The 10,934-nt window shown below is 36.6% G+C and overlaps 1 protein-coding gene across 2 annotated transcripts in view; it reads left to right on the top strand.

Annotated features, from left to right (window-relative positions):
- LOC134358935 (putative lysosomal acid lipase/cholesteryl ester hydrolase) overlaps positions 1-10,387 on the top strand; it is a 64,839-nt gene extending 54,452 nt beyond the window's left edge. For both annotated transcript variants that reach the window (XM_063071631.1, XM_063071632.1), the window contains exon 10: positions 8,447-10,387. In XM_063071631.1, coding sequence (XP_062927701.1) covers positions 8,447-8,680 — 234 coding nt within the window. In that variant the 3' untranslated portion in view covers positions 8,681-10,387. The remainder of the gene's footprint in view (positions 1-8,446) is intronic.
- Positions 10,388-10,934: the final 547 nt, after the last annotated feature.

Here is a 10,934-nt window from a genome sequence, read left to right on the forward strand (position 1 = left end):
TCTAGAAGGGTTTATCTAACAAATTTAATATTAAACACACAGCGCTTATTTTCCTCGCATGAATATAGTGATAAGTCAATTATCAGGGGAGGACAGGGGAGCTTGAAGTAAATGTTGAACGAACTTCCAGTAGAAGTGGTAGAGGCAGGTTTAATATTATCATTTAATGAAAAATTGGATAGGTATATGGACAGGAAAGGAATGGAGGGTTATGGGCTGAGTGCGGGTCGGTGGGACTAGGTGAGAGTAGCATTCAGCACTGACTAGAAGGGCAGAGGTGGCCTGTTTCCGTGCTGTAATCGTTATATAATTATGTAAGTCAACAGCATCATAACATTTTAAGTAACGTTTGGATATTAAACACGCAGCACATATTTTCCCCGTATGAACATATAAAATCATTGCAACACACCAATATCGCTGAATCAGTGGGAGCCCTGGGATTGTTTTCCTGCAACAAGACGGTCTTATCGAGGGGTGACGAGAGACAGCGATACTCGAACGGGGTTCCTAATGTCCAGTCTATTCCGCAATTTAGTTTTCGTTGCGTTCATTGCAGAGATACGTTGGAAATGGAAGCAACGTTTTCAGTGCTTCCGTGGCTATCTCAGGATATTCAGCCTTGACTTTGATCCGGAATGCCGGCAGAGATGTTATGTCAAACATACTTTCCAGCCTGTCGTCATTTGCAAACTGGAGGAGTTGATCTTCTTCCCGAAGCTGAAATGGATGACGCGCGTGTAATGACCTCGCATGCGTAATGGCTCAACAGTGGGCGTGACAGGGAATGAGGAAAGGTGCAGCTGACTCATATCACCAAATCATATCGCTTCCTCACGGCCCGGTGGTTGGGGACCGCTGCCTTAACAGACTTGGGTCTGGTGTAGGTCGTTCAAAGGTGTCACTAAGCAAATGGGGATATACAACCAGCCGACAACTTGCGAATGTGGAACTGAGCCACAAACTATGCAACATTTCCTGCAATGCCCATCGCTAGAGGGACCCTGTACCATTGCAGATCTTGCCGAATTCAACAACAAGGCGCAAAAATGTGTCCAGTTCTGGCTGGGCCATGTACAGACTGTCCGTGGACAGGATAAGAAGAAGATTCTTTGGGGGACTCCTCTGTTTTTGTGGAGAAAAAGCATTTCAGAATGTTTATTGTATATATTTCTCTGACATTAAATTGTACCTTTGAACCTTTGAAATATAAATAATACCTTCTTCCTGCACAACAAATGCTGCTTGACGTATTGAATTCCTCCAGCGGACTGTTGCTCCAAATTCCAGCATCCGCGGTTGCTTTGTGCCGCTACTATTTTTTTTGTCAGCTGAAATGTGCAAGGTTTGTCGGATTTGATGTGGCAAAATGGACAGCAGCATTCAGTGCCTGCGCTATTCCTGTCCACCCCTACGGGTAGACTAAAATTTCTTGGCACATGGAATCACATCAGTAAGAACCCTGCAATTATTTTTTATATAAAACTGATTTATTGGTCAAAGATTTTATTTTGCTCAGTCATTTTCAGGTATGTTTAGTGTACTTTGATATTCAATATTTTAATATATTATCTTTTTTAAATATCTGGGTATTATTGGCAAGGCCAGCACTTTTTGCTAGTGTCTATTTGGCCTTGAAGGTGGTGGTGAGCTGCCACGCGGAACAGTTGAAGTCCTTTGTGAGGCTGCTCCCACAGAGATACTGAATAGATACTTTCAAGACTTGTACTCAACAAGGAAGGATTGGACTGGTGATATATTTCCAAGTCAGGATGGTCTGTGGCTTGGAAGGAAATCTGCATGTAGTGGTGTTCCTATGCCCCTTGAAGCCCTAATTTAAGTTGCTTCAGAGCAAAATCTGGTTCAGGTTCATCTAACATATTAGTTTCTTCATGACAAACCTGTTTAAGACTTGAACTTTAATGTTTCTTTTATACTATAAGTAATTCTTCACGCTCTTGTATGCTCTCCCTTGCCCTCTGCTTATCACTTGCAACAAGGTCTCAATAAACCAGAAACATTCTTCAATTAATTTGCCCGAAGAGGAAAACTGTGATTGCACTCTAGAATGAAGCATGCATAGGGAGGATCCTAATTAGTTTGAGATAAATTTACATTAGATCGCCTTTTTTTGTTGCTACCTTTGATAGTTTGGTAAAATATTTCTGATTGTTACTTTTATATTTAACCTCAATTTGCGGGACTTTGGTTATGTTGCATTGAAATCAACTCTCCAGTACTAAAGGTTCTTCACCCTACTGAGATATAATACCGGAATGAGGCCCCTGGGCTCTGGAATTGAAGGAAGTACTGTTTTTCATTTTGGAAATACTTAATTTATCTCAGTTCACAATTATCTGCATCCTAGAGTTTGGGATGGCCAGTTTCCAATTTCATCACAAAATAAGTTTAACTGTAGTCAGGAGAGGTACAAATATATCCCAAAGAAGATTCCTCATGTGGGAGACTTCCGGTAGCGCTCATGGATTGAAGTCGTGTTTTTGACTCGCTCCATTACCTCTGAGTTTTTTCCTATGATCAGCTACATTTAAGCCAACCATTAAGGCACTGATTTTCATAACTCTTTGCAACAAATTCCGTTTTTCTTGATATTTGGCTGTTTTTAAGGTCTGCTATGTCTAAGAACAGGAAAGACGGCAAACCTCCAGTTAGACTGAAAGCTACTGATCCTCCTCCGACTGAACCAGTGTTAACTTTGAAAGCTGTACCGGATCTGATTCAAACAGAAATTTCAACTACTATAACGGATCTGATTCGTGTGGAAATTTCATCTAAACTGGAGAAAATTCTTGATGTAATCGATAAAATGCAAACACCTATCACGGAACATCAGACTGCTATATCTAATCTTCAAAAATCCACGCAACAAAATGAACTCAAGATGGGGAAAATTGAAGAGACAATTACTGGAATGAAGAAAAAAACTTGACTTTCTGACTTTTAAAAACTCGGACTTAGAATGCAGAATGCGACGACAGAATATTCGAATTATTGGTATTCGTGAAGGTGCTGAATCTGATGACCCTATAAAGTCCTTTTCTCAACTTTTAAAAGATGCGTTCCCTACCTTATTTCCTGACCAACCACCACTATTGGATCGGGCTCACAGAGTCCCATTATATTCGTCTAAGTCAGATAAACCTCGGCATGTTATTCAACGATTTCATTATTTTCAAGACAAGGAGAAATTGCTTCGATTTGCTCGACCTAAAGGTTACATTGATTATTCACAGCTTCGGTTCCGGCTGGTAGAGGATTTTAGTAAGCCGGTTCGGGATCAACGTGTCAGTTATAGATCTGTGATGTCGGAACTTTATAAGATGGATTTAAAACCAGTGTTGCTTTAACCTACACGTTTGAAGATTCGCTTGCCTGATGGGTCTTCCCGTTTTTTCGACTCTCCATCGGAAGCCCAGAGTTACCTTGATCAATTTTCGCCTTCAACATCTTAATCGCAATTATTAAACCATCTCTGTTGGTTCGGATGCAGTTAATCTGTTTTGGTTTATTTTTTTTTTATTTTTTTGCTTTATATGAGGGCAGAAAAGTTTTTTTTCGGTTAATTAATATGGTTGCCAAATTTTTTTCTAACTGTGTCATTCCTTTCTTTTTCCCTCGGGATTCTGGGTGGTTATTCCTCTGCATCATTTTATGTATTTCCTTTGAGGCCTTAAATTTTGTAGTTTCTAAATGTACTTTTTGTAGTTTTCCTCGCTAGTCTATGTTAATTGTCTCATTTTCTTGTTTAACTACATGGTATGTTGTTGGTTAACGGTTTTCTTTATATTTACCTGTTTTTTCTTTGTATTATATCGGGTTTGCTTCAATCGGTGTACTATTTTTTATTTCTCTACTGTTTTATAACTTTAGCTGATCCTCTTATATATACACTTTTTTAGCGAGCGTCTAACGGAAGTTATGGGGGTTGCTTGCTTCTTTCTGGCTGGTCTATCTTAGATTTACCTTTGGGGGTTCGGTGGGGGTGGTGGGAGGGGCTTCACTTTTTAGTTTTTTTTCTCTTGGGCTACTTATATTACTGAACTATTGGTCGCGTTCTCCTTCCCGTTATCTCTTGTTTGTTCTGTTCCCTTTCCGGGTGCGTGGGTCGACCCTATTGTCAATCCTCCTCTTTTTGCGGGTTGACTTTAGGGTTTATGGAGTCTACTATTAATTTTGTCTCTTGGAATACTAATGGTCTTAATCATCCAATAAAAAGGAAAAAAATTTTTAAAGTATTCCGGAGACTTAAGGCACATGTTCTATTTTTACAAGAGACCCATGTGCGGAGGGGGGACAGATTACGTTTTTTCAAATTCTGGAAGGATCATAACTTCCATTCGAATTCCAATGCTTAGATTCGAGGGGTTTCTATTTTTATAGATCCCTTAATCACTTTTGTACAACACGATATTATTTCTGATCCAAATGGCAGATTTCTATTGGTTAGTGGTTTACTCTTTAATAAAAAGGTAGTTTTGGTTAATGTTTACACTCCCAACATGGACTGTCTGGAATTTTATAAATCATTATTTAATTTGTTCCCGAATTTGAATGAGTTTTCACTAATTTGGGGTGGGGATTGTAATACTTGTTTATCTCCATCTTTGGATCGTTCGGCTCCTTTACGGACCTTGCCCAATAAATCTGCAACCTTGATTAACTCATTCCTTTCAGATTCCGGATCGACAGACATTTGGGGTTTTTGGCACCCTCTGGAAAAAGATTTTTCTTTTTTTCACATGTTCATCGTTCCTATTCAAGAACTGATTATTTTTTTTATTGCCTCTCGTCTTATTCCTTCAGTGGTCAAATGTGAATATGACTCTATAACCATTTCGGATCATGCTCCACTTAAGCTTTCTATTAAAATATTGGCCAACACACAAAATAATAGACAATGGCGTTTTAATCCGCTGTTGCTTCAGGACTCTGATTTTGTTAACTTTATGAATGAACAGATTGATCTCTTTTTTACAATCAACTATACAGAAGATATTTCTATGAACATCCTTTGGGACACTTTTAAAGCTTATATTCATGGTCAGATCATCTCATGTTCTGCTGCTTTGAGGAAGAGGTTGAAGGATGAGGAGCTGGTTATTGTAGACAAGATTAAGGAAATTGATAAGATATACGCTACAGCTCCCTCTGAGAAGTTGTATAAACAAAGAACTGAAATTCAAATGGAACATAGTTTATTACTTTCGTCCTCAATTGCAAATCAATTAATGAAAACAAGAAGTGAATTTTATATACATAGTGACAAAGTTGGTAAACTGTTGGCTAACCAGTTGAAGACTAACTATTCCAAATTTCAAATTAATCAGATTTATAATCAAAATGATCAACTGATGTCTGATCAAGCTGAGATTAATCAATCTTTTTTTGATTTTTATTCCTCTTTATATCAATCAGTTTCCACGAGACTCTAAATATATGTATGAGTTTTTAGATAACCCAGATTTCCCTAAGATTTCACATGATATATCTTCTATGGTTGACACTTCCTTTACTATTGATGAGATTAAGAAGGTTATTTTCTCTGAGTCCAGGGAAAGCTCCTGGTCCTGATGGGTCTACTGTGGAGTTTTATAAATGTTTTGCATCTTCATTAATCCCTTGGTTATTCAGGGTTTTGGAGGCCTCATTAAAACTTGGTAAACTTCCTGAATCCTTCTATAGAGCATCGATCTCTTTAATATTAAAGAAGGATAAAGATCCTGCTCAATGTGCATCTTATAGACCAATATCCTTATTAAATGTTGATTCTAAAATCTTTTCTAAATTATTAGCAAACAGATTAGAAAAAGCACTTCCTTATATTATTTCGGAAGACCAAACGGGTTTTATTAAAGGTCATTACTCTTTTTATAACATTCGTACACTGTTAAACCTTATTTATACTCCCTCACAAAATGATTCTGAGTGCGTCATTTCCTTAGACACTGAAAAAGCCTTCGACAGAGTCGAATGGCCTTACTTATTTAAGGTGCTTGAAATGTTCAATTTCAGCCCGAAATTTATATCCTGGATCAAATTGTTATATCATTCTCCTATGGCCTCAGTCGGTACTAACTCTTTAAGCTCACCTTTTTTCCTTCTTTTTTGAGGTACCAGACAAGGTTGTCCTCTTAGTCCTTTATTATTTGATATTGCATTAGAACCTCTTGCAATTGCCATTCGAGAATGTCCAAATATTATTGGGATAACTCGGGGTTTAAAGTCCCATAAAGTATCACTCTATGCTGATGACTTACTTTTATATATTTCTAATCCTCAAAAATCTATTCCTGCTGCTTTAGATTTATTAGCACAATTTAGTCTTTTTTCAGGTTATGAGTTAAATAAGTTAAAGTGAACTTTTTCCGATTAATAAGCAAGTTCCCTTATATCAGAATCTTCCGTTTAAATTGGTTAATAATCATTTTTCATATCTTGGGATTAAAGTTACCTGTAAACATAAAGATTTATTTAAGACTAATTTCCTACCCTTAATCGATCACGTTACTCAACTCTCATTTAAATGGTCTCCATTTTATTTAACTTTGGTCATATTAATGCTGTTAAGATGTTTATTCTTCCAAAATGTTTATAGGTATTTCAGGTACTACCGATTTTTGTTCCCAAATCCTTTTTTGATAAAGTTGACTCTAAAATTTCTTCATTTATTTGGCAAAATATAAACCCGTAAAATACATCTACAGAAAGCTAAGAGAGATGGAGGTTTCACATTACCTAACTTTAGATTGTATTATTGGGCAATTAATATTTGACATATGAAATTTTGGTTACTTGACTAAGATACACTATCCATTCCTAAATGGGTAGTATTGGAATTACAATCTGCTCAAGGTTATGCACTTGGCTCCATTTTAAGTTCTTCTCTTCCTTTTGATTTGAGACGCTGTAAACTGGTCCGTAACCCGATAGTTAAATATACCTTACGTATTTGATTTCAATTCCGAAGATTTTTCGATCTTAATCAATTTGGGCTTGCGATTCCTATTTTAGGTAACATATTCTTCCCTCCCTCTTCCACTGACCGTGCCTTTCATATTTGGAAGACTAATGGTATTTCACGGTTTTTGGATTTATTTTTAGATGGTTCCCTTATGTCTGTTGAACAATTATCTAACAAATATAACTTACCAAGAATACATTTTTTTAGATATCTCCAAGTTAGAGATTTCCTAAGTATTATACTCCCTTTCCGACGCTACCTCCTACATATATTTTAGACACTATAATTAACCTTAATCCATGTCAGAAAGGTGTGACGGCTATTATTTATAATACTATTATGAAACTTAGGAAAGCTCCATTTGATAAGATTAGGTCAGATTGGGAAAAGGAATCGGGTCTTATTATTCCGCTGGATGACTGGGCGCATATTTTACAACTAGTTAATACTTCCTCTATCTGTTCTAAACACTCCCTAATTCAATTTAAAGTTGTCCATAGAGCACATATGTCTCAAGGTAAATTAGCTCGTTTTAACCCTTTGTGTGACAGATGTCATGGGGAGATAGCTTCCTTAACTCATATGTTTTGGGCCTGTCCTACTCTGGAAACTTTTTGGAAAGATATTTTTAATATTATTTCAAAGGTTTTGAATATAGATATTTCTCCCCATCCTATTACTGCTATCTTTGGATTACCTAAAATTTCCAGTAATCTTTCCCCTTCAGCCCGTAGATTGATTGCATTTCTTACTTTAATTGCGAAAAGATGTATTTTACAACATTGGAAGGAGATTAATGCTCCAACTACATTCTTTTGGTTTTCCCAGACGATACTATGCTTAAATTTGGAGAAAATTAGAAGTAATCTTTATGATTCTTTGGTTAAATTTGAACAGACTTGGAGATCTTTTATTCAACATTTTCATTTAATGTAACTTTTTTTTCTTTCTCGGGCCATATTTACATTCCCTTCTTGCTTTTTAACTGTTTTTAATGGAGGTCGGGTTTGAGGATGTGATTGTTTTAAGTTGTTTAACTCTACTTGATACCTAGTTAGCCCATTGCTTTGCTTTGCTTTTTAGTTTAGTTGCATGGTGGTTTTTTTTGGGGGGGGTGGTTTTGGGTTTTTTTTCCTTATTGACATGTTTGAAAATTAGTATACTATTATATTACCTGGTTATTTTATATCTAAACTGCACTGTTTGTACTAATTTTTTTTTGTGTATTAATATCTCTTGTAAAGTTATATTGCAACTGTGTATCAGTGCGTATATGGTTTACCTTTTCTGTACTAATTCAATAAAAAGATTTAAAAAGAAAGAGATTCCTCATGTGGGTATCACCTTGTCTCAGCTCCATCCTCTTAACCCAGTACATTTGAGCTAGAATTTGACTGCACTGACTTGCGTTTGTGTTGTAACAAAGTGACAGAGGTCTAATCTCCTTTCGTTTCTCTTGACCAGACAATACCGCCTCTGTACAATATAAAAAAGATGAATGTTCCCACCGCTCTCTGGACTGGAGGACATGACTGGCTGGCTGATCCCACTGATGTGACTATGTTGCTACATAAATTGCCCAATTTAATTTACCATAAGGAAATCCCAGATTGGGAACATCTGGATTTCATCTGGGGCCTGGATGCTCCATCGCGCATGTACAGAGAAATCCTTGATCTCATGAAAAAATATCACTGAGTCTGGAACAACATGCTGTAAACCATTTTTAAATGTAGAGTCAATATATACTCCGGTTTGTGTTTTGTATATTTTCCCTTTCAGCTGCATTACTGGGACCATTGATGGTCTCGGGTAGTTCTTAAAAAGAAATTATGTACCATATTTTAAGTAAAGCTTTGGTAATTTGATACCCAGATTGTGCCTGAGCCATGTTTTTGCAAAATGAATACCTGTATGTATGTGTTCGGGTGTCTAAACCTACACCTTCTGATGGTTATGGGAAAATGTTGGGTCTGATGTGATTTGTTACTGTTCACGTTAGCTTTACCACTGACAAGATGACTGATTTTTTAAAATATATTGATCATGCCTATAATTGCAACACAGTCAAGCTATTCTATTGAGTGTCTTGATAAAGACAGCCTTTTTAAAATTGATTTTTATACTCGTAATTGTTTTTTGCTCAGAGTGAACATTTTTTTAAAGCAATGCAGGCCTTACCCTTATAATGGACTTCTGTCATGAAGTATAATGCTCTAGTCAACAGAGCGGTGATTATACAGGATATTCAAGACAATGAATTCCTCAGCATCCTTAATTTCAGATGTAATTAATTTATCTGATTCCTTTTCAGATATTGTAATAATTATGTGGAACCCTATCCACTGGATTCTGTATTTTGATACTAATACCACTAGTTTAAATTTTCAACAATACTTTTATTACTGAATGCAGATTTCATGAAATAGATCGTAACTCATTACATGGGACAATCTACACCTTGTCATTCAAGGTCAGAAAATAGCTTAATTAAAAGCTTGCTTTGTTTCATTTAACTATTTGGATTTTCACAAAAGAAAAACATTGAATGACCTGGTGTGGACTGTGAAAAGATTGTAATATTAAACTTGAAAGAACTCTTTACCGTGTGTTTTTTAATGGAAATTATTATTGTATAAAGCAATATTGTTGCTGTCTTGGGTGTAGTTTTAATGTACTTTCAATAGCATCATTTGAATTTGTAACATTTAATACAAGTCAGATACTTAGCAGAAACTCCACCTGATCTGGTAAACTGGAATAATGAGAGTATCATGCAGAGTGACAATTCATTATTCCAGTCTGTATAACCTCGCTAGTACATGATGGGTGTCCCTTTTCCCATTCTAAAACGTTTGCAACATAAATTTGTAAAACTAGCCACAAAGTAACAACTTTGATTTTCTTTAGTCATGTGTGTGGATTTGCTGTGAACCAGACAACTGATGGTACATTGCAATCAATGTGTATTCAAAGGGTCTCGGCCCGAAACGTCCACTGTACCTCTTCCTAGAGACGCTGCCTGGCTTGCTGCGTTCACCAGCAACTTTGATATGTGTGGCTTGAATTTCCAGCATCTGCAGATTTCCTCGTCAATGTGTATTTGTGTTAATTACTTTGGAACAAGCAGGGCTGAGGCATTCGTCAGCATTCACAGCTGAATTTCAGAACAATACATGTAAGGTAGCAACGATAACTTGACTATAATTGTTATGGTGCTTAAAGATTGGAACGCTGCTGGAAGATGATGCAAACCTTTGAACTGCAGAAGACAGTGCTCATCAGTTTTAACACTGAAATCCACCAAGTTTGCATCTATTGTTTTACATGTATCTTTATAGTGCCTTGTCCTATGTCTTGCTATTACAATGGAACAATTTCAATAAAGAGTAAAGCTACTGTACTTTCACATTAATTATAAAATATTGTGTCCATTTTTTAAACTAAGATTTGAATGGTAAACCAGATGCAGTGCATTTGGACTTTAAGGTACTACATGGAATTAGAATACACTGTAAAGAGGTTAACAATGGAGATTGAGGATCTGTTATTGAACATGAGTAGGAGTAAACTTTTTATATAAAACTTATCCAGGTGAAATTTGGTTCTGGCTTTTGTGTCTGGTGTCTGGAATCCAGAGCCCAGCATTCGTGATGAACAAATTCCTCCACTTGAAAGGCAGTGAACTTATCTAAACAAGGCAGTATAGGTCCAGTGTATTCCTGACAGAGATTGATAGGTGAAGTGAGACAGATGGGGTTAGTAAAGTCAGCAATGATGACCAACAGCAGAAACCAAAGGGCCTTGCCATTTTTGCATTTACTTTTTAATCAAAACAGAGTTAAATTCCTGTTTCTGCACATCTCAACAGGCCCCATTTGTGGTGCTTGACGATTCACTAGGAAGATAGCACACTACCCCTTGCACAGGCAGTACTCAAAACCACACTGTG

This window comes from Mobula hypostoma, chromosome 19 (genome assembly GCF_963921235.1).
Source record: "Mobula hypostoma chromosome 19, sMobHyp1.1, whole genome shotgun sequence".
NCBI classification, from domain to species: Eukaryota; Metazoa; Chordata; class Chondrichthyes; order Myliobatiformes; family Myliobatidae; genus Mobula; species Mobula hypostoma.